Source organism: Furipterus horrens, unplaced genomic scaffold (genome assembly GCF_987537825.1).
Source record: "Furipterus horrens unplaced genomic scaffold, mFurHor1.1.pri manual_scaffold_4, whole genome shotgun sequence".
Classification (NCBI taxonomy): domain Eukaryota; kingdom Metazoa; phylum Chordata; class Mammalia; order Chiroptera; family Furipteridae; genus Furipterus; species Furipterus horrens.
In genome coordinates, this window is record NW_028327174.1 from 39,758,185 (window position 1) to 39,782,180 (window position 23,996).

A 23,996-nucleotide genomic window follows, 5' to 3' on the forward strand; every position below is an offset into this window, starting at 1 on the left:
ACATATAGTATAGAGAATAAACCTGTTAATTCAGGGGCTCTGAGATGGGTAACTACATGGGCACTGCGAATTGACGATAACATAATACTAGAATTGTACAAATATATGCACATACATGTTCTTTTAATAGACTATCAATCATATTATATAGTCATATACGAGCAATCACATGAATACATAAACAAGAGGGAACATTAAAAATATTATCAGAAAAATAAAATACTTAAGAATAAATCTAAGGGATGGGGGACATGTTATATGAGGTGTCATGAAAGAGGAGAGAGCTTTCATTTTTCAGGCCACAAAAAAGCATTTGTCTTCTTTGGAGAAAAAAATTAAAAATTAAATATAACATGAATATGTTAGCCCACTTTATTTTTATTCAATGATGGTAGCAGTGCTGATGGCAAAGGGGGGAGAGGAGAGATGATCTGGTTAATTGAAAAGCTTCAGCTTTTTTTCTTTAAGAAACTTTATTAATAAAAAACAATTGTGTATGAACTTTTGCATTTTTATCAGATTCCCCAACCATATTATTGAAAATTATACATAAGGGAAAGTCGAGGTCCCTAAAAGATAAGTTATTCAATGTTTGGAGAGATGGCAGGAAACTAGGGATAGCATATTCATTTCACTACAGCTTGAGATTTTAGTTTTAGTCTTGGTACTATTATTAAAAACTGTCACAATGGGCAAATAACATTTCAGTGTCTCAGTTTCTTGTTCTGTGAAATCAGGGATCAGAAAAATAATATACATTGTATTCTGTGCTAAAATTTTTTTGAGAAATTTTTGGATAAATTTAAGTTTGTTAGCTATAGTATTTTCAGAGTCTTTGACAAATTAGCATTTATTATAGTGGTATTTTTTTGACATATATACATTTCTTGTTTTATGTTATAACTCTGGTGTCTTCTAGAACACCATACCATGAAATCTGTAGTTAGTGAATTCAAGGAATTTGGGGGCAGAGCAAGGAAAAAGATATGACCACAAGGTGGCAGTACAATACAACAAGCTTTATTCGGGCCCTGATTTGATAGGTTTGCATGCAAAGAAGTGCCTCACAATAGGAGACCCTACAAAGGTGGATGGGTCAGGGGAGTGGGATAGAGGAAGGACACTACTCAAAACGAGAGTAGGGTAGTAGGGTAAGGGAACTCCCATAGGTCTGAGGAGGGGGCTTATGTGACAAGACGTTGCTGAGCAGCAAGAGGAGTCTCTGGGTTGGAGAGCCCCAAGTTCCAGAAGGGGCTTAGGGTTTTTTAAAAATGTGTTGACATTTGAAATATCCATAAAACTCAGAGAAGCAATATTTCCCAAACTGCCTAAGCATGATGTTACAGATTCATATATGGGTAAAAGATATGTTCAAAATGCAAGACAGACCAATGAATTGTAGTGTAAGTGTATGAAAATTTCATTGATATATTTTCAACTTCCACACTGCAACACCTTTAGGAAATTACTACTTGCTGGGTTGGGGTAATATCAAAAAACAGTACCCACAGTGGTCTGAAAAGTGATGATCTGAATTAAAATACTCCTCTCTTTTCCATGTAATAGGGTTATTATTTTTTTAAAATGAATTAATGAATTAAAAATGTCTCAGCTTTAATTTTTAATTTAATCACATAACCCACATAAACAAAAACTCTTCAGGATTCTCAATATTTAAGAGTGTAAATGAGTCTTGAGAACCACTTGAAAAATGCTGCCATAAAGTATTAACTCAATTGTTAAGAACTGTAACTCGTTTGATCTCATCACCAATATAAGACTACAAAGAAAAACTAATAGACTGTGTGCTGAAACAAAGTGTGGATGCAAAATCTAAGAGTCTTCCTGAACTACATTTCTAGCACATACCTTTAAGAGAGAAGATAAAAACAATGCTAGAGGGAAGGAGAAAAACATGCTTTTAACATGCACATGAGTCAACATCATCAGAACATTATTTCTTACAAAGAATAAACCATGAGACATTGCTTTCAGATGAATACAACTGTTCAGCAATATGTGTGAACCACTGCTCTCGGAGGAAGCTGGTTTGTTCTGGGGCTCTCTATTTTTATATATTCTGGTAGTTACATGGCTAGAAAAGTCTGTGTGAATCCACCAGCATGCCATGCCCATAAAGCTGTAAATCCCAGGTCTGTTAAAATAAGCAATTTAAACAAGCCCTTTCATTGGCAAATCCGAATCCCTTGAAGTAGGAAAGGGCTAGGTAAGTCTCTTAGTATTAGGAATCAGGTTAGGTTGTTGTACTGTGTTATGTTTTCAGGTGTTATGACCTCTGAACAAATCAGAATATTGAAATGTCTTTTCTTTTTCTGTAGAAAGAGAAGTAATCTTTGATTGACCATAGGCATAGGAATGACTTTTCTGATTTTTTTCTGGTATTCTTATTTTTATAATTATAATTATCATTTTATTTGTGATTAACAATATTTCTAAATGTATCATGGCATTTTGGATAATGGTGTTTGAACCCGTATGTAGAACAAGCATGACTCTTAAGGTATGATGTTAATGTCAACTCTATTTTTGTCTTCCTTTGTGTCCGTTCACTGAGGGATCATTCTTCCCTTGCTCTGGACGAACATTTTGGTAATACTATGACTTTCTAATCGTCTCTACTATAAAATATCCAACCACATTTTGAGTTGGAAAATGTCCAGTTTCCCCTGTGCACCCATCCCCCTAGGATGGCTCTCCATCCCACCACTCCCACATCTGGCCTGTGAGCAGCACTTATGCGCCCTCAGATTCTGGGAGTGCAGGCTGGTTTCAATGCAGCAGCAGCCCTTCCTGTCAGCAGCAGGCCTATGCAGAGGCGCCTATCAGGCCCCAATAGGCCTGCTGAAGCTCCTATTGAGCTCCAGTGGAAAGGTCAAACAGCAGCTCTCTCCACAGAAGTCCTCACCAAAATTCTTTCTTTAAAAGATTTTATTTATTTATTTTTAGTGAGAGGGGAAGGGAGGGAGAAAGAGAGGGAGAAAAACACTGATGTTGTGCAAGAGAAACACCAATCGATTGGTTGCTTCTTGCATGCCCCAACCAGGAACCTGGCCACAACCCACGCATGTGCCCTGACTGGGAATCAAACCAGCAACCTTTCAGTTTGTGGGATGATGCCCAACGCACTGAGCTACACCAGTCAGGGCAAATTCTTTCTTAATAATCATCATTTCAGCCCTTTAAATCCTTTTTGTGGATGATGGGTTTTTAGGGTTGTGAAACAGGTCTCAGATATTTCTTTTGAAATTGGCATTTCTCTCACTTTTGAATGTTATACTTACTGTATTTTGTTGCCTCAGCTGGAACATTCCATTTTAATGTCTCAATAAAGTACGAGCTATATTATATAGAAGAATAAAATTAATTTTACTTTTGTAATCTAGAATTATATATTTTTAGTGGGTATATGTGTAACACTGTGCTAGATATGGATGATAAAAATGGTAAGAAAAGAATTATGGGGGGGAAAGAAGGGGAACGGTCTAGTCAAGGAACATGTATAAATGACCCATGGACATGGACAACGGGGTGGGGATTGGCTGTGGGAGTGGGGATGGGGTGTATGGGTGGAGGGAGAGCAATGGGGGAAAATTGGGACAACTGTAATAGAACAATTTTAAAAAGGAAATAAAAAATGACTTTTGAAACTTGACTCCGTTATTGAAAAAGTTTTAAGAATGTTTGGAGTAACTTGGGCATGTGAATCTACTTTTTCAACTAACAATTGTTTGAAATATAAATACAGATTAAATATTTCTGGTGCAAATTTAGCATTGAATCAAAAAATACTCTAAGTTGAAATATACATGCTAGATTTAGAAGATTCCACATACAAAGGTGAAATATAATTAATAATTTTTATATTGATTACATGTTCAGTTGATAATATTTCGGAGAGAGCTGGATAAAGATATTATTAAAATTAAAAAAAAAAAAAGAATTACATGGTATAATCCCTGTCTTTAGGATCTTAAAGTTGAGTTGGTAAATTCGATATTTGGAATCATGTGAATAGGGAACAATTTATTGGGATTAAGCTTCCCTAACGTCTGGAATTACACTAGCTAGGTATTTCTTTTGGGATCACCAACTGGTTACCAGTGATCTCAATACTTGCGTAATTTATCTCAAAAGACTCCTGGTTTAAAAATCAGATTAAAACTGGTATTTGTCAATCATTTATATATTAATGTAGGCACATTTAAGAATTTTAGTATTGTGCTTGTTGTACTCAAATACATTTTAAGTGTACCTTCTAAAGAATTCATTGCCCATTGAGGCCTTTGATCATTGCTTTAAGCAGTTTGCCTAAGGATAAGTTTTCTTGGTTGACTGTACACATTTTTGATGATTTGACTTCTATTGAAAGTAGAGGGAAAATGCCAATTTAATTATTTCCAAATGGTAACCAGAAAGATAATCATGGTAAAATTAGCAAAAGTTGATTTTATAACATATTGTGCAGCCCAGTTGTCCTGTGACAAATATAATAGAACATTAAAATAGAACTATTTCAGCTAATGTTTCAGGACTAGAGCTACCAGCTACTCACTCCAAATGAGATACCCAGACTACCTACACATGACTTGCAAATGCTTGTCTGAAAACTGATTTTGGAGTTCATGGTGTCTCATCCATTCAAAGATATAAAATTGTTAAAGTGAGGAAGGATAGAGAGTTGAAAATTGAAGAAAGGATTTCTTTGAAGAAAGCTATTATTTGAGTTCTAAAACAGAGGTCTGAAGATGCTTGCGTTTCCCCTCCAGTTTAGCGAGAAGAGGCTCTCCGGAGATCAGGTGGAGTCTGTGGGGGACGCTGTCCACTAATATGCCCCCGGAGCTTTGGAGACAGAGTACACTAGTATCAGACCCACACCTAAGAAACTGAAGGACAAAAAGCTATGGCAGAAGTCCATGAAGCTAAAGAGAGGACTGAAGTTGGGAAATACCTGCACTCTTATTGTTGTCTAAAGTATGTGCTTCCCATGTACAGATCTGGGCTGGTATGAGGTTGCCTTATATCTTGCTCATGACAGTGTCAGGGAGGGGGGAGAATTCTCCCTGTAAACTTTTATAGTTTTTATGGCTGAACTAGTAATAAAATAATATAAGTGACACAAGAGTAGATTAACAGGAGAAAAACCAATTTAATATGTGCTCACTGGAGAATCGCAATATGATACTCAGATCATAAAATGAGGCTCAAAGAAATGGCTAAGTCAAGCACCATTTTATACTTTTCAGACAACACAATGAATTTGTAGAGAACTGTCAGGACAAAAAAATGTTAGCGCTCATTAGGAAGGAATCTAAGCAAGATTTGGGTATTCATTAGTGAGGAACCTAAACAAAGTTCAGGCTGAAGTAGTAAATTAGTAAGGTGTTTATATAAGCTCTCTGGCTCTGGGCTCTTCGCTCTTGTGATAAGATTGTCTCTCTCAGCTCTCCTGGAGCAGGAGGGCACCTTTCACAGAGGAGATTTATTTCCTGCACTCAAGGAGAAAAGAGAGGGTGGCCAAGGTGCCCTTTTGGTCCTGGCTGTTTATCAAGTAACTCTAAAGGAATCAGTATGCTATTGTGGGATATTTTGGGGTGGTCTGTCTTGGGCCCCAGTCAAAAGCAGCCCGGATAGGTTAGGAAACCTCAACTAAACGAGATTGAAAGTGTGTTGCCAGATGCCTGGGGGCAGAGAAAGAAAACACTAGCCACTAGCCAAAAGATACACATGTGCTTGAATCAAGAAACCTGTAGACAGGAAGATATGTGCAGCGATGAGGGGAGTGGTAGGAAGTGGGCCCTGAAGAACCAAAAAGTGCCCCACTTTTGGGAGAGCACGGATCGGGATCAGCTCAGCCACAGAGCCCAGAGTGCTGACACTAGATCACAGAAGTAGCGGCCAAGTAAGGCTTTTTCTTTCCCTTATCTTCCCTCCTGCTCACCCCAGTCCCACCATGTACTGATAGTGGTGGGGTCAGAAACTAAGGTGGGCAAGCTGGGGAAGGAAGAGAAGCAGGAGATGATAAAACAGAGACGCTAACCATGTCCCCTCACCCGCTGCAGCCTATCTACCTACAGCAAACCTATAGCAGAAAGCTTTAACTTGAACTTGTTTGGAGTAGTACTACATAGGCCTTAAGACATTTTAATTACTGAAATGAGAGGTTTTCAGGAATATCAAATGACAAGATTTTTAATTATCTGAGAATGCTAAGATCAGTCACTGGTACATGTCTGATATTTCATTGGCTTTGGGAAAAATTAGTCCCTTTAGAGCAAATCTGTAAAATGGTGTGAGAAAAATAGGGTCACTTTATGAGTACCACCCACTTGTTCAATGTATTGATGAAATGTACACATAGCTCAGTGGGCACATGTACACACTTTAAATTGGTATTTTGAAAAGATCTATTATAAAAGGCCGCTGTTATTACACTTCACATATTGTGGTCTCCTCCACCTTCTAATAATAGCCTACTTATTAGAATATAATTTTCTGCCTTGATGACCAAAGAGCCTTTTTTTGCTTTTCACAACTCCAGAGTAGTGTACACATGTACCATTCATTCCCCTGTACTAAGTCAGTCCTAGGAGTGTTTTTGGTTCTAAATTATTTTCTTAAAAGTATTATTAATTTTCAATAGGTAATATCATCCACATGATGCAAAATTCAAAGGGCAGAAAAGGGTATATATAGTGAAGAATTTTTCCTACTCTTGTCCCTCCACAACTTTCCCCAGAGGTAACAACTGTTAACAGGTTCTAATGTTCCTTTTGGCTTTAGTTTTTTGAGAACTATTTTGTCTAAAATAAGATTTAGTCTTTGTTACAGATGTCACTAATAACCAAATATAGTCCATTACAGGCTTGGTTTAGATTGGCAGTCCAAAAAATAACAGTGACAAAAACAGAAGTTGTCAAAAGGACTTCTGGGATAGTAACTCAATCTAGAGAGGAACTGTTTAGACTATAATTAGAAAAATGAGCTGGAAGGACTGGGATTTGCAGGTGAGACCTGGTTATAAGCTGGTATGGGTAGGGGTAATACGAAAGGGGTGAGGCGCTGTGGTTTCTGGTGCATGGTGTGTTGTAGTATTTTGTGGTCGAGGGCGTGGAAGTAATTCCAGCAGTTAGAATGAGAGATGGTCGGAGAGCTGCCACTCGCTCAGGCAGGATCAGCACTGAGCAGTGCAAGCACGTTCCTTTTATTGGATTTTGCAGATATGCTAATCAACAGGGAGGGTCCAGGAATGAGCTCATAGGCACATCCTGGGAATAATCACAATGTACTTGAAACTTACAACAGAGGAAGTTCAAAAGGTTAACTGAAGAGAACGCTTCCTGACAAACAAGTCTATATAGCATTCATAGACAGAAAAACAGAAAAACAGAAATCCAATCACTTATCCTTTTAAGGCTAAGGAACGGATGCACTGTTCAGAAAGCAATCAAGGTTAAACACCATTTGTACTTAGTTTTGTTTGATTTCCTTGTCAGCATCAGGGAAGATGGAGTACTCAGCAAGATTCTTTTTAAGTCACAGGATGTCTTTAAGATCCTGAGGCCTGAGCAGTCAGAGACTGTCGGCACCAGCGAGTCCAGCTCTCTACTCGGATCATTAAACACCTGGACCGAGAGGCATGTAAACATACCTCACATCAGAAGTCTTGACAGGCCAAGTGGGTTGTGACTACTTTGTTCTCCTTCAGTGAAGTATCACATTACAAATTATTCTGAATCTCAATGGCTACAGCTTGATGAGATTATGGATAACAGGTCACTTAGCAGTTTTGGTAGATGTAATATTATAAACTTTTAATTGTCTACATGAAGCATTGTGTTTAGTATCATGACCACTACCACTGCCACCATCATCCTCATCATAGTTAACATTTATTAACACTTACCACCATCACCACCACCACCACCACCACCACCACGATTAACATGTACTGAGACCTTACTATGTATTTGGCACCATATATAGCATTGTCAGATAATCATCCTGACCAAGTTTAGGAGGCAGGTACTGCTGTTATATCCATGTTATAGATAAGAAACTGAATAGTGGAAAGGGTAAAATAATTTACTCAAGGTCACAGAGTTATTAAAAGATAAAACCAGGATTTGAGCCCAAGCGGTCTTTCATACTAACCTGTTAACAGGGGACATCCATGAAACAGTAATATACGTATCTGAGGACAGTGAGTAATGACAGCTTCTATAGACTCATCAGTCAGATTCACACAATGTTCCATATGAATCTCCTATTTAAAAATAAAGGACAATCAAAAGAAAATAAAAATAGGTTAATAACAGCATGAAAAAGTCTGAGAAATACTCTGACACAATAGAAAAACTCTATAGACAGGACCGATGTAAGCCTGCAGTAATTTGGAAGGTATAGCAACTTTAAGTTAAATGCCCAAGCATTTTATAAAGCCATTTGACAATATCTATTACAGCTGAAGATGAGTATACCTCAGAATCCAGTAATTCCTACTGCAGATGTTCATTATACAGAGAAACTCTTGTACATGTGTGCAAGGAAACAGTTTATAAATATGCCCGCTGCAATATTATTTGTAATCGTAAAGGCATGGTGACTGGTAAATAAATAGTGGTTCATTAATATAATAGAATAAGGTAAAAACAGATAAAATGAAAAATATCTACTTGTATTACTAGACGTAAATCTCAAACACAATGTTAGCTCAGACTCTTGAGAAAACAGTATGGTAGAATCTTATAAAGCTAAACATGTATGTACTGTATAAGCCAGCAATTCCACTTCCAGGTGTTTACCAAAGAAAAATAAAAACATGTATATGTAAAAACTTGTATGCAAATGTCCACAGCAGTGTTTATAATAGTCCAAAATGGAACAACCCAAATGTCCACCAAATGGTCAACGCAGGAATAAGCTGTGTCAGAGCCAGACTACAGAATACTACTCAGAAAAAAAAAAAAAAGAGGAATGAAGTATTAATGCATGCAACAACATGGTGAATCTCAAAAACATTATGCTAAGTAAAAGCAGTAAAAGAGAGTAAAAAACCCAAAAGACAATATACTTCACGATTCCATTTATATAAAATTCTAGAAAAGGCAAAAGTATAATGACAAAGTAAATCAGTGTGCTTGTGGAGAGGGCTACAAAGGTAGGAGAGAAAACTTTTTAGGGTGATGGAAATGGTCTAATCTTAATATGTTGGTGGTTCCCAGGCTATATAACAATTACCAAAATTCATCAAACTATAAACTTAAAATGGATAAATTTTATTGTATGTAAATTATATCTCAATAAAACTTGAAAAGTTTAAAACATCTTTTTGAATTAGGAAAGCAAACTGTAGCCTTGGCTGGTGTGGCTAAATGGGTTGTGCACCAGCCTGTGAACCAAAAGGCTGCCAGTTCAATTCCTGGTCAGGGCACATGCCTGGGTTGTGGGCCAGGTCCATGGTTGGGGGGCATGCAAGAGACAACTGATCAATGTTTCTCTCCCTCTCTTTCTCCCACTCTTCCCCTCTTTTTAAAAAGATAAATAAAATCTTTTTTTTTTAAAGAAAACTATAAAAAACACATATATTATGAAACTATTATGTAAAATTTAAAAATAACACTACAGAGAGAAAGATGAAGTACCCAAACTCACAAGAAAAGATACATAGACATCTTAAGAATACTGGTTAGCTCTGAAGGAAGAAAGGGGGAATAAGTGAGGGAGGAGCTTTAGATATAACATACAACTTTTTGAAAAGAACTTAAGTAAATGAAAATGTTAAAATTCAAGTGATTGGCCTACAGATCTGTTTTATTACTTTCTATAGTTTTCCATATGTTTGAAATATTATATATCCTTTGTTTGATGCTCTAATTTTGAACCCTTTTGCATTGCTGGTGAGACTATAAAATGGTACAGCTGCTGTGGAAACAGTACGGTGGTTCTTCAAACAATTAAACCTAGAATTCCTACATGATCTAGTTTTTTCACTTCTAGGTACCTGCTCAAAAGAACTGAAAACAGGGACTTAATCAAATATTTGCATACCCATGTTCCTAGCAGGGGTATTCAGAATAGCTAAAAGGTGGAAACAAATATCAAAATGTGATTACGTATATTTGACCATAATTGTAAAAAATTTTAACAATTCTGGAAGATTCATCTAATAGTTGATATGTATATTTATGGTAGTACTATTTCTTTTCTCCTGAAAAGTTGATATTAAATTGGTGTACATATTATAATTAGTCATATCTTAGAAATAAAGAAAACCTGAATATATTGAAAATTCATAAAAATTGAGGCAAAAAGTATTCTATGTTATAAATTAGCAAAGGCTACAGACAAAAAATATAATTTAAGAACAACAGATAGAAGGAACGCAGTTTGACTCAGGTTCCATTTAAAATATATTAAATTAAGTTTAAAAAAAAAGAAAACATTCTATCTGGCAAATTGAGGTCCTGGAAAAAAACATGAATTTACCACATAACATTTGTGGGAAATAATTTTGCAATATGAATTTAGGACCATTAAAACAGTATTCAAATTCATGGATCTACTTGTTCCATTTTTGGGAGTGATAGCAATCAAAGAAAAAAGTGATATGCCCCAACTTATGGCTATTTCTGACAGCTAAAAACTGTAAATAATTTGAATTACCAGCAGAAAAATGATTAAAGAATGATACATTATATAAACAGGTACTTAATAAATATTTACTGACTACATGAATAATTTTGCACAGCAAGTTAAAGTTTTAATCAAGAGGATTACACAAAGTTACAAAATGACTACAATATAAGAATATGAGAACATTTATTGAGGCACATGTGTCTGTAATCACAGTAAAACCTAGAGAAAAAATGATGACAAAATGGTCCTGGCTCACTGGGAACTCAGATAAATAGAGATTTCAGAAATATTCATGAGATTGAGTAAATGCTGTAACATGTTTATACTAAGTGCTTGTCAATATTTAGGAAAAGTCCTTAAACTTTTAATCAAATTTATTTTCAAATTATAAATAATTTAGCAAAATTGATCATTTAATTTCCCAGACTAAAACAAATTAAAAGCCACAGATTGAAAGAGGGCATCTGATAAATGTAGGCATACATATCACCCACAGAAGAAGACTCAGTTGAGTTTGTATTTCAGTTTCTCAGAAACTGTGAGCACAAATATGCTGTAAGCCAAAGGTTAAAGTATATTCATTCTATGTACTCTGTTTAAGGAAAGAATTCAATTCTAACAAGTTTTAGAGTTTCCCATTTAAGCACTTACAGCAGTAAAATTTGGAAAAATGAAAATTTCAGTGATAGGAGAGATCTCTGCTGTATGGGAAGTCTTCCTTGAAGGGGGTTTGAAGGCAAGTGAATTCTTTTGAAAGGCTCTGCTTTTAGGTAGCTGGGGTGAGAGTGGTAGTTCAGTGAAAGCTTCTTTTTGCATGGGTTGATTCTCAAAAATCTTCAGCTAAAAATAATTTTTATGCTTTATGGATCCTTCATAGATCCAGAAAATAGAATGACAAGAGAATAAGTAGTCCTGGTAGAAATCTCAGTCACACATGAAACTAAAAAATATCACTTTACGTTGATAAATTTTCAGTCTTCATCCAAAATGAGACTATCCTTAAATATGTTAGAAGCTAAAACTTCTGGAAAATAAGAACTTTTATTTTATTTAAAATCAAAACAATGGGTTTTTATTTTAAAGCATACTTTATCTCCTACTTTACCAGTTTTTATTTACTCTGGGAATAAAGAGGTAGAGACCAAAAACAAAAAACAAAAAACTATGGGAATACCTAATTGATAATAAGGCATTGGTTGTCTGCTAGGTTTAAAATATAATTTCTGAGGATAATATAAAATTTTAGTTAGCATCATCTTTATAGATATTTTAAAATTACCTCTAATTTCTTGGCACAAGGTCCACTGACGAGTGCAACCACGCCATTGTCAGACACCTAAGGAAGGGAAAAGCAGCACAGTACATAAATGGAAATGATGAAAGTAAAATTTTCTAAAAATTATTAATCATTTAGATATAGCTTTATTGCCTCTTATGCAGCAAATATGCGTTTTAGCCATACATACCTTCCACTCTTACTTAAAACAATTGAGCAGAATGTGCCAAACTGTTCTGCAATTATTTAATCACCAAAGCATGAAGTAGTCAACAATTTCAATAAAAGTAATTATGTTCTTCTTCTTCTGAGTCATTGAAAATACACTGGGAAAACACATACAACCTTTATATTTCAAGTCTATATTTCATTTACCTGAGTAGCTGAAATACCAACATATTGCAAAAATAAGCAGTTTTCTCCTAATGCACGTAAGGACACATCAGTAATACGTAAGCAGCCACCTAAATCGATGATCTTTAGCAGTCGGCAGTTGTGTGCAAGAGCAAGGACTCCTTCATCAGTGAGATTGCAGCATCTTTTCAGACGAGCCTCATAGAGGTATGAACAAGATGAAGCCACAGCTTTTATTCCTGGGGGAAAACACAATTATATATGAATGAGCTATAAATGTATATATATGAGAAACGTGGCTGATTTTCATTTTAGCGATCACCAATTGATATGATAGCCCTTTTCAAAGTAGTCCACCTGTGAGGATATACTTATTTTCCAGGGATGCTGTCATTATTTAAAAGTCTTTGGAATGTTTCAGGAATTCTCTGCACAATCTGTAGTATATTGTTCAGAATATCTGCAATTAATGGTCAGCTCTTATTGTTTATGAGTTGTGAGAAGATTTGCTTTTAGGAGATAGCCAAGTCATTCAGAATCATATCAGGTAAAATTAAATAGCAAATGATTCTCCTTTTTGTTAAAAGAAAAGTTTTAAATAGTCAATTTTCTTGTCGCCTCTGAAGAAAAATCAAAGTTAAATTGCCCAAATGCCTTAAGTAATGTTCCTTAGGAATCATACGTGTCTATGCACTCTCTTCCCTCTTTCACTCTGCCCTTTTCTATCACCGTGCTCCTTCCCTGTTAGCCTGGACCAATCTTACTGAGGGTGAAGTAAAAAGAAATCCTTAAATCGAGTTAAATTGATATAAATGCACATTAGGAGACTGGTACATGAGGATGTGCTACATAAATATGAGTACTTCAGGATTCCAGGCTCTTCTGTGTACTGTGAGAAACACCTTTACGGATGAAATACACAAAATAGAAGATGGTAAATTTATGTGTAGGTAATTTTGATCGTTTCACAGCTTAAGAGAGAACTTGTTTTTAATTCATCATTGTACAGAATGAAAGTTCTTTTTAGGGTGTCATTATTTGTGTAAACATTTAAAAACTTACGATTCTTTGCAACATTGTGAAAATCCTAACCTGCTAACCAAGAAGATTGTAATATATAGCCAATGACCCACAAAGTTTTCCAGAAACTTAGCGAAATAAGTCCCTCTTTCTTATATTGAAGAAAAAGGTAAAAAGAAAAAAATCCTATTTTTTAAAAAAGGTAAAAATCCACTAATTCATGTGTTAATGACACTGAAAAATGCAGTTGTCTGGCTATATTTAAAAACTATGCCTTGTACAGACTGATACGAGAGTGCCTGGTAAATTTAATCTGATGACAACTTAACTCTCTGTTGTAATATTAGATCCTGAAAGCCTTAACGAAGTATGAACTGGTCATTTCTTGTCCCACTGTATCAGGCAAAATATTTCAAATACAGAGGCACTCATCCATGTTTATCTTGAATATGGTTTAAAATATAAGGTAGTGACTTGTCCAGTGTATTTCTCAACTTTCAGCACTGGTTTTAAACAAAAATTCTAATTTGGATTCTTTATCTTAGTTTGAATATTTTTGTTGGTAATTATAGTTTCTATTTCTTTGACATCTTCATACTTTCTTTTGACATATTTTCCCCTTTTTGCTCATGAATTATACCAGATGGTGAATAGTAGTCTACCAATTCATAATAAACATACCTTTTGAGGTTACAGAAACTCTGTTCTCTTTTGAGGAATTTAAATTTAATTCCTTCAGTTTTCTGCAGTTACACATGTGCAGGAGAGCAGTATCCGAAATATCACAGGTCTGTAGATACAGAGTTTGGACTTCAGGATGTAAAATCTGTAATAAATATATGATTTTGAAAAATTTTCCTATAAATATAAATGTTTTGGTGTTCATAACAGACAACTGGAGGATGAAAAACACAGCAAAGAATACAGTAACATGTCTGTGTGGAGATAGATCCATAAAGGGTGAAAAACCAAGCCTATTTCCCACTGGAGGCGCATCTCCTAGTGCCTCTAATGTCTTTATTGGAACAAACAGCACTGTTGAGAACACACGGCTTGGTACAGAGTCAAGTCCCACTAGACCTGACGAGAATCAGTGTGCTGGAGGTGCTTATTCTCTCCCAGTAAGTAGTTCCTGTCTATTATGTATGAGAGATTCTAGCTATGCACCACTTACATACCAGACGCTTATAGAAGTAGTATTGCTTATCATTTACCTCCTTCATTCTTATTTTTGGGACCTAGTACAAACAAACCCAGTATTATTGAATATTCACTTGAGGGCAACAAATAGATCAATTTCAAAGTATTCTGAGCTCTCTTTCTGAGAGTATTGTTTTCTTTTTTCCAAAATAGAAAAACGCCTGACTTTTCTGAATATGAGTAATGTATTATTATTGTGAAATATTCAGACAATTTATTTATATTAAAATTTAATTTATTAATTTTTAGAGAATAGAGGGAGAGAGATAGAGGAAGGTGGTGGGGGGAGGTGGGGGGAGAGAGAGAGAGAGAGACATTTGTTGTTCCACTTATTTATGTGTTCATCTGTTGCTTCTTATATGTTCCCTGACCACAACCTTGGCATATTGGGATGACGTTCAAACCATCTGAGCTACCCAGACAGGGCTCAAATTTAGAAAATTATACAAATAATAAGAATAACTATTTTTATTTATTGGACACTAACCAATACATTGTCATTTAATATTCTTTCTCTTACTTTTTCTCTCACAAACAAGCAAACATACACACACCCTTGAGAGACTCGTCATTGCCATTTTGTTAATGAGGGAGTTGAGGCATCCAGAGCTTAAATAGCAACACAAACTACACAACCAAAAAAAGGTGCAGAGCTAGGTTTGGAAACCAGGTCTTTCTAATTTCAAAGGCCATCTTTTATCTGCTATAAATTTACCCATAATACCAATACCCAAAGAAAAGCATAATATTAGTTTTGATGTTTTTTGAATTAAAAAAAAAGCCTTTTGAAGAAAAATGAGATTAGATCATATATATACTCATGAGCAAATTTTACAAAAATAATTGTGGTTACATACTATTCCATAACTTATTAAATGCATCTTACACTGGCAAACACTTAAGTTGAACATTTAGGCTCATTTAGGAGGCAATATAGTACAGTGATTAAGAGCATGTACTCTGGAAGCAAACTGAGTTTAAACACTATGAAAAATAAAATACCGAGTATAATCAAGCTCTGATTCTTGTTTTTTCTTTTTTTTGGCCTCACTATCATCATTATTAAAATAGGGATAATATTTTGTTAGAAATGAAGATTACTTGTTTATAATATATGCTGTATATAACTGTCAACTATTTATGTTATCATGCATGTGCTTTCCTGATTATTTTCTTGAGATTAATATCAGAAGTAAATGATAATTATGTGAGGTGACAGATGCTAACTAACCCTACTGGGGTAATCATTTTGCAATAAATGAGTGCATCAAATAATCATGTTTTTAACACTTTAAACTTACACAATGTCATATGTCAATTATATTTCAATAAAACTGGGAAAAATACCAGAAATAAAATTACTGAGTCAATGGTAATCAAAATTTTAGGACTTTTGATAGTGTGTCAAACTGCCCTCCTGAAAGGCTTTTATCAATTTCCACTCTCATCAGCAGAGGATAAAAGTGATAGTTCCTCACACTATTGCCAACACTGGGTACTACTATTTTTTAAGTCTCTGACAAATTGAAAGACAAACTGTGACTTTTATTTCTTTTTTAAACATACATTTTATTGATTATACTATTAGAGTTGTCCATATATTTTCTCCTTTTCCCCCCTCCACCCATTACCACCATTCCCTACAACAATCCCCTCCCTTAGTTCATGTCCATGGATCATGCATGTAAGTTCTTTGGCTTCTCCATTTCCTATATTGTTCTTAACATCTATCTCCCTGTCTATTTTGTACCTACCAATTTGTACTTTTTAATCCCTGCACCTTTTTTTCCCATTTCCCCCCTTACCCCTCCCCACTGATAACCCTCCATATGATCTCCATACCTATGATTCTGTTACTGTTCTGCTTGTTGGCTTTGTTTGGTTTTTAGATTCTGTTGTTGATAGCTGTGTGCCATTTTAATGTTCATAGTTTTGATCCTCTTTTTCTTATACAGTTCCCTTTAACATTTCATATAAAGGCTTAGTGTTGATGAACTCCTTTAGTTTTTCCTAGTCTGGGAAGCACTTTATCTGCCCTTCCATTCTAAATGATAGCTTTGCTGGGTAGAGTAATCTAGGTCCTTGCTTTTCCTCACTTTGAGTACTTCTTGCCAGTCCCTTCTTGCTTGCAAAGAATCTTCGGAGAAATCAACTGACAGTCTATGGAAACTCCTTTGTAGGTAACTCTGCTTTTTTCTTGCTGCTTTTAAGATTATCTCTTTATCTTTAGTCTTTGGCATTTTAATTTTGATGTGTCTTGCATGGTCCTCTTTGAGTCAGACTTGTTTGGGACTCACTGTGCTTCCTGGATTTGTATATGTTTATTTTCTTCACCAAATTAGGGAAGTTTTCCTTCCTTATTTGTTCAAATAAGTTTTCAATTCTTTGCTCTTCCTCTTCCCCTTTTGGCCACCTATGATTCAGATGCTGGCATGTTTGGAGATGTCCCAGAGGCTCCTTATTCTATTTTCGTTGTTTTGAATTCTTTTTTCTTCTTGCTGTTCTGATTGAATGCTTGTCTTCCTTATGTTCCAAATCATTGATTCAAATCTCAGCTTCATCCCCTCCATTGTTGGTTCCCTGTGGATTTTTCATTATTTCACTTAATGAAATTTTCATTTCTCCCTGGGTCTTTTTTATGCTGTTGCAGTACCCAGTGATTTCTTTGAGCATCCTGATAACCAGTGTTTTGAACTGTGCATATGATAAATTGCTTATCTCTGTTTCATTTAGTTCTTTTTCTCAGGCTTTGTTTTGTTCACTGGGCCATATTTCTTTGTCTCTTCAATTTGGCAGCCTGTGTTTGTTTCTGTGTATTAGGTAGAGCTGCTTTGACTCCCTGTCTTAGTAGCATGACCTGTTGTAGAAAAAGCACCTGTAAATTGTGTAGGGTGGAGACTTAGGTAATCGCCAAGGTGAGGCAACCCATTTCACCACTTTGTGGCTCTGTCGGGGGGGAGGGCTCTGAGAGGGGACAGTGCCACTGCCTGGCTTCTGGAGGTTTTCCTGGACTCACCCCATTTCCAGTCATTTCACCCAGTCCCCGTATGTGACTGACACCCTTCCAGCTGTTGCCCTGGTGCTGAATCGTAGAGTAGGTGGATTTGTGTATGTTCTAAGACTGTGCAGGCCCTTTAAGCAGAGTCTCCTGAAAATCCAGCACTTTCTTCCATCACACCAACCACCACTTGTTTTTATAGCCAGAAGTCCTGGGTATTTATCTTCCCAGTGCTGGAACCCTGGGCTGTGTGGTCTGGCCTGGGGCTGGGATCACTTGCTCCCAAGGTATACCTCCCAATTTTTACCCACCACACATGAATGTGGGACCACCTGCTCTGCTGCTGCCGCCACTGCCTCTCTGCACCACACTGTGCCCATCTCCAAGTCTCTGCTCCTACCTGTCTGGATGAATGTGGCTTCTTTAAATCCTTCCATACAGCTCGATTTTCTGACAAATCTGGGTGAAATTTGTTTTCTAGTTTAGTTGTAATTTTGGCTATAGTTGTGCACAGGGGCAAGGCATATTTACCTATGCCTCCATCATGGCCAGAAGTCTGAGTTTTATTTCTAATGAGGTTAAATATCTTCTTATTGGGATACATGTTATTGGTGACTTATATTTCTTTATTTTCTGATTCTTCTATTTTAGTTGTTTTTTTATCAGTTTGTGCAGATTCTTTATATTATTTAGAAAAAACCCCCAAAGAACTTCACATGTATTGCATATATTTTTCCTAATTACTTGACTTTGCTTATTTTTTCTTTTTGCCATAAAGAAGCTCATATTTTGATGTAACCAAATACATCAATCTTTATCTTCTTGGTTTCTAATCTTGGTGTTGTCAATTAATTTTGACCAAGAACTGCAAAGCAAAAAGAAGTTTTATTTGTAGTCCTTAGGAATTGCAATTCTGATGCTACAAATTTGGGTAGAAATCCAACTGTGTTCCAAGGGGGAAAGAGAGAGCATTTATAAATACAGAAAGAGGGGCACTGCCAGAAGAGTTACACAAGTTGTTTTAAGAGCTGTGATTGGTGCTGCCAAGCAGACTTACTCTATACCTGATTGTTGCTTTGTCATTTGTTAGGTGAAAATTTCATTTTTTAAATAGAGAGTTCAGTGATGCAGAACCAGATCCAGGAACTGTAGCAGGATGTAGCCATTTGTGGTTTAGCCCACATCAAAAGTTCAACTTCATATGGGGTGGTTGTGTTAGCTCAGCTTCCTGGCAGCCTCCTAGCTCCATTTTAGATTGTTCTCTTGAGGACACCAACTCCATTTTGCTCTTTTTCTTTGACAATGTCATGTTAAAAAGGTCTTTTCCATCCAGAGGCTATAAAAAGATTTAGGAAATATTTCAAAAAGAGCTATCCAAAGATGTGTGCAACTTTGCAGCAGAAGTTAGACCTGGTTTCATAAGCAGGACTCTTGCAAGGATGGGGATTAGAGGGACAGCACCAAGGAAAATCCTAGTTTTGTTTTTTCTATCTCATTCATTGCCTAAGCCAATTTTTAGTCAGGTAAAGTTAGGTTTAAATGAATATTAAAGATTGTCATAAAACAAAAATTAAAGTCACCAAAATATAGACTAAAGCAGCTATTTTCGACTGGTGTGCTGCAAGAGGCACATTGGTGTGATGTAAGAATTTTTAGAATATCTAATGCCTGACCATTTAGTCAGGGGCACTAAGCTTTTTTCCCTTACACTGTCAAATTTAAAAATGACAACAGCCAACACAATAACTATCAGTCTGAATGAATAAAAATTATACCTATATTTTGTCAGATTGGCAAAGAATATGTTTTTTGGTGTGTTGTAGAATTTTAGTAATTAGTGTATCTATGCCATGAAATGAAAAAGGTTGAAAATTGCTGGACTAAGGGATAGAACAAAATGAGGATGGTGGGGAAGAGAGGAAACTCACCAGTTTTCTGTACGGTCATAATGTTTCATCTGGAAGCCACACATAAATTATATACATCCACAGAACCATCAACAGTAAGAACCTGGATATTATTCTACCTCCATAGAGCCAAAAGACTACAACACTAAAGTGTCTATGTTCACATGCAAGCTAACATGAAGAAAATAAAGCATTAAAGGTACATCAGGTTAATGTAGAAGAAACGCTAAGATACACTGAAGCACAATTACAATGTAAAGTCACAGGGATGGTCATATGCTAGAGTACTATCACCAGAGTTTGCTTCCTTTTGGCCATACACTTTGGGAAGAATATGTGGTAAAAACAGCAATTATTATAGTACAGTATTCCCCTCTTATCTGCGATTTCAGTTTCCAAAGTTTCAGGCACTCATGGTCAACCATGGTCCAAAAATATTAAATGGAAAATCCTATAAATAAAGAATTCATAAGTTTTAAATTGTGCACCATCCGAAGTAGCTCGGTACTACTCCACCTTGCCTGGGATGTAAATCATCTCTTTGTCAAGTGTATCCACACTGTGTCTGCTACCTGCACGTTAGTCACTTAGTAGCCACATCAGTGATCAGATTGTTATAGGATCACAGTGCTTGTGTTCATGTCAACCTTACTTTACATAATAATGACCCCAAAGCACATGAGTGGTTTCTGGTAATTCAGATATAAAAAAGAGAAGCTGTAAAGTGCTTCCTTTAAGTAAAAAGGTATGTACTTATAGGAAAAAAACATAGTATATATAGGGTTCAGTACTACCCATAGTTTCAGGCATCCACCTGGAGACTTGGAATGTATCCCCTACAAAAAGGAAAACTACTGTCGTTCTAGTCTTTATAGACAGTGATGATAGCTAAAACCCCAGACACTCTCACTTATCACACACACCCTACATGATGGCAGGTGAAGCTGGAGCCCTACAGAGAAAGTGGGGAGGGGATACAGATTGTGACAACAGCAACTTGACAACCCTTGACTGCTCCCACGGTGTGGGTGGCCTGTGCCCCCTCCCCCACAGTGTGCACACATCTGCATGCACACGCGCGCGCACACTCACACACACACACACACACACACAGGGACTTCAGAAAACTGTGTCTTAGGGATGGGGGTAGGGGAAGGAAACTTTTTTGGTATCTTTCCTGTTTTGATTCTTCTCTGTCTTCTTTCTTCTTTCTTTTCTTCGTTTTAAAAAAATAATAAAAGTAAAGATTTCTTAAAAAGACAAGAGAAACTAAGGCTCAATGTCAGAAAGAGTGGCAAAGCAAGGATTTTAATTCAGATTGGAGACCCTAACTATATTTACTGCCTTAAAGAATAGCTAATTTTAACTTAGTTGTAGGAAGGAAGTATAAATTAGAAGAAGTTAGGTGTCCAGAAGAGGAATGAGAAGAGTTTTGAAGGGTGATTTTTAACTGCTGATTGTTATCCATGAATGGATAAAATCAATTTAGTAGGCTGTGATCAACATTTTAAAAGGAAATACGACATAAGAGAATAAAATAGAGACTATCCAAGTATACTGCATACAGTAGAGCAAGTCCTCACCTAATGCCATTGATAGGTTCTGTGACTTTAAGCCAAATGACATCTACCAAAATCAGTTTTACCATAGGCTAATTGATATAATCAAGAGTTAAATTCCTGTGGCATCTCATCAATGTTATAACAAAATGATGTCATTCCAGGACCTGCTATATTGTTACAGGTTAAGTGTGGTTTGTGTACTCGAGTTACAATGTAACATGTATTTCTTACCATAGGTTTTCTTTTTCTGTTTTTTGTTTTGCCATTTGTTTATTAACCCTGCATTTAATTTTTTTACTTTTCTAGCTTTATTGAGGTATAATTGATCAACAAGTTTAAAACTTTTTGAAAACATGGAGATCAAGGATGCTGGTTCTATGAACACAAGGGAAGAAATTAAAAGAATGGTAGGGGAAGATCTTCTAGGAAATAACACACATGAACATTTTGGTTATCTGTAGAAAAAAAGAACCCTGGTGCTTCGTAACATTTTAAAATTATTACTAATCCTACTATATACCATTGCTCCAGAAATCTGAAACCATATTCAAATAATAAAAGATAATATGCTTCCTTTATAGTTGTGCATACTCTTACCTCGCTTATATTTGAATCTGTTATCTGCCCCTTCACGCTCATTATTCTTATTAGTCTATCTTTTATGTCAGGAGGCAAAAGCTTAATGTCTGTGATATATCTGGAAATATTCTTCGTAAAGTACCAAAGGCATCTGAAATACAAATGTTTAATAATATAGTAAATTATACTGTACCAGTACTGATTCTATATTTATTTAATGCTGTTTATTAGCACTTAGTCCTTTCAAAAAAAAAAAGAGTACATTTTTTTTTCATTTTATTTTTCAATTACAGTTTACATTTAATACTATTTTGTATTAATTTCAGGTGTACAGCATAGTGGTTAGACAATCATATACTTTATAAAGTGCATCCCCCAATATTTCCAGTACTCACCTGGCACTATACATAGCTATTACAACATGTTGAAGAGGGTGTACATTTTATATTAATATTTACAACTTAAGCTTCGTAAGATATAAAAGCTTAGGCCTTACTCAGTAATGGAGAAGTAAGTTGTTCTTCCTTTTAGAAGAGTGATTTTTAAGTTTTTTTCTCAGTATACCTCATTGACTAAAATGCATTCTAAATGATCCCCTCACAAAGTGTTTTTTCTAAGTCAATCTCTCCAATTCCTAAGACACAAGATTTCAGTCCCATATTCCTAAGTAAGCATTAAACTAGGGCCTACTAATTGTCAAGTATTATATGTTAATCTATCAAATCTGTTTTCACTGATTTAAAAAAAAATTATACAGGTAATGAAATTACTAGAGAGAACTATAAGCACCAAGATTCCACAAATAGCAGAAATCAGAGAGAAAACAAACTTAGTGCCAGGACTGTATATGCTTAAAGTAGAGTTATGAGAGCAGACAACCAAGACCCATAAGACCAACATATGTGTATGTAGCCTGAAATTCCAACTATCTGAGAAACTCATACTTTAAACAAATATAAATCTTATTTAATTTCTGCTTACAAATACCCCCACATATACATAACTTTACATTCATGAATAAATGTGGTCATTCACTTGAATTTTTTTTAGTGCAATCTTTATTTTTTTCTTTTTTGGTTGCCTCTGCCATTCCCTCTTACTCTTCCCCCTTTTATTAGCTTAATTATTCAGGCTAACTTAATGTATCTTCTTTCATATTTTTCTCTGGGCTTGTACAGACACATACATACTCATGGTTTCCTAAAATGGCAGCATTCTATACTCACTTTTCTACACCTTATTTTACTCACTATCTTGTGAAATTCTTTAAAGCATCAAGTATAGTTTCAATTCTCCTTTAATGACTACCTATTATTACACAGTGGGGATGATTTATATAGTCACTCCCCTATTGATAAGTATTTCACAGTTCCTAGGATCGTCGGCAGCCGTCCGTCTCGAGAGACGATGGCGTAGCTTCTTAAGAGTCTATCTGCACCGCCGAGAATGGCTGTGCAGTCCGACTCGGGAGTGACACGGTATCTGTCTCCTCCCGTGTTGAATCGACATCTTGTGATGACGCTGGAGTGTCCTCTCCAGTGAAGCTGAAGCTACAGAGCCTGGGCAGGGTGATATGGAGGGTCTGCTGTTGCCCAAGCAGCAGATCCCCCCTCTCTTCGCAGCTGAAGGGTCCAAGGGAAAGACGGAGTCAATACAGCTTGGCTTCAGGTGCGCCGCAGGAGTTGCCGGTGTTGACTACAACGTCAAACCGCCTTAGGGACTCCGGCTCCAGATTTTCTGTCGGGGTTTACTCCCTTAGCCTTTCCCCTGAAGAGGTATGCCGCAAGGCAGCGGAGGTTTTTTGGAGTCAGAGTTTTCCTTCTCTGATAGTTCCTAGGATATGTTAACATATATTATCAGATTGTTTTCCAGGAAGTCTGTACTACTTCATATATTTTTTAAAGTACATTTTATTGATTATGTTGTTATAGTAGTCCCAATTTTTTTTTCCCCTTGGTTCCACTCCACCCAGTACCAATCTTCCCTCCAGCAATCCCACCCACCTTAGTTCATGTCCATGGGTTGTGCATATAAGTTCTTTGGCTTCACCCTTTCCTATATTATTCTTAACTTCTCTCTGTATTTCGTACCAATCAATTATGCTTCTCAATCCCTGCACCATTTCCCCATTGCTCCCCCTTCCCCTTCCCAATTGATAACCCTCCAAATAATCCCCATACCTATGATTCTGTTCCTATTCTGGTTTGCTTAGTTGGATTTTGTTTTTAATTTTTAGATTCAGTTGTTGATAGTTGTTTGTTGTCATTTTAATGTTCATAGTTTTGATCTTCTTTTTCTTAAATAAGTCCCTTTAACATTTCATATAATAATGCCTTGGTTATGATAAACTCCTTTAGCTTTACCTTGTCTGGGAAGCACTTTATCTGCCCTTCCATTCTAAATGATAGCTTTGCTGGAGAGAATAATCTTGGTTGTAGGTCCTT

General features: G+C 36.1%; 1 protein-coding gene across 3 annotated transcripts in view; it reads right to left on the reverse strand.

Annotated features, from left to right (window-relative positions):
* AMN1 (antagonist of mitotic exit network 1 homolog) overlaps window positions 1–23,996 on the reverse strand; it is a 58,164-nt gene that overhangs the window by 7,242 nt on the left and 26,926 nt on the right. For all 3 annotated transcript variants that reach the window (XM_090272989.1, XM_090272990.1, XM_090272991.1), the window contains exons 2-6: window positions 21,571–21,703; window positions 13,988–14,132; window positions 12,308–12,525; window positions 11,936–11,992; window positions 8,173–8,284 (exon numbers count right to left, since the gene is read on the reverse strand). In XM_090272989.1, coding sequence (XP_090129115.1) covers window positions 8,173–8,284; window positions 11,936–11,992; window positions 12,308–12,525; window positions 13,988–14,132; window positions 21,571–21,703 — 665 coding nt within the window. The remainder of the gene's footprint in view (window positions 1–8,172; window positions 8,285–11,935; window positions 11,993–12,307; window positions 12,526–13,987; window positions 14,133–21,570; window positions 21,704–23,996) is intronic.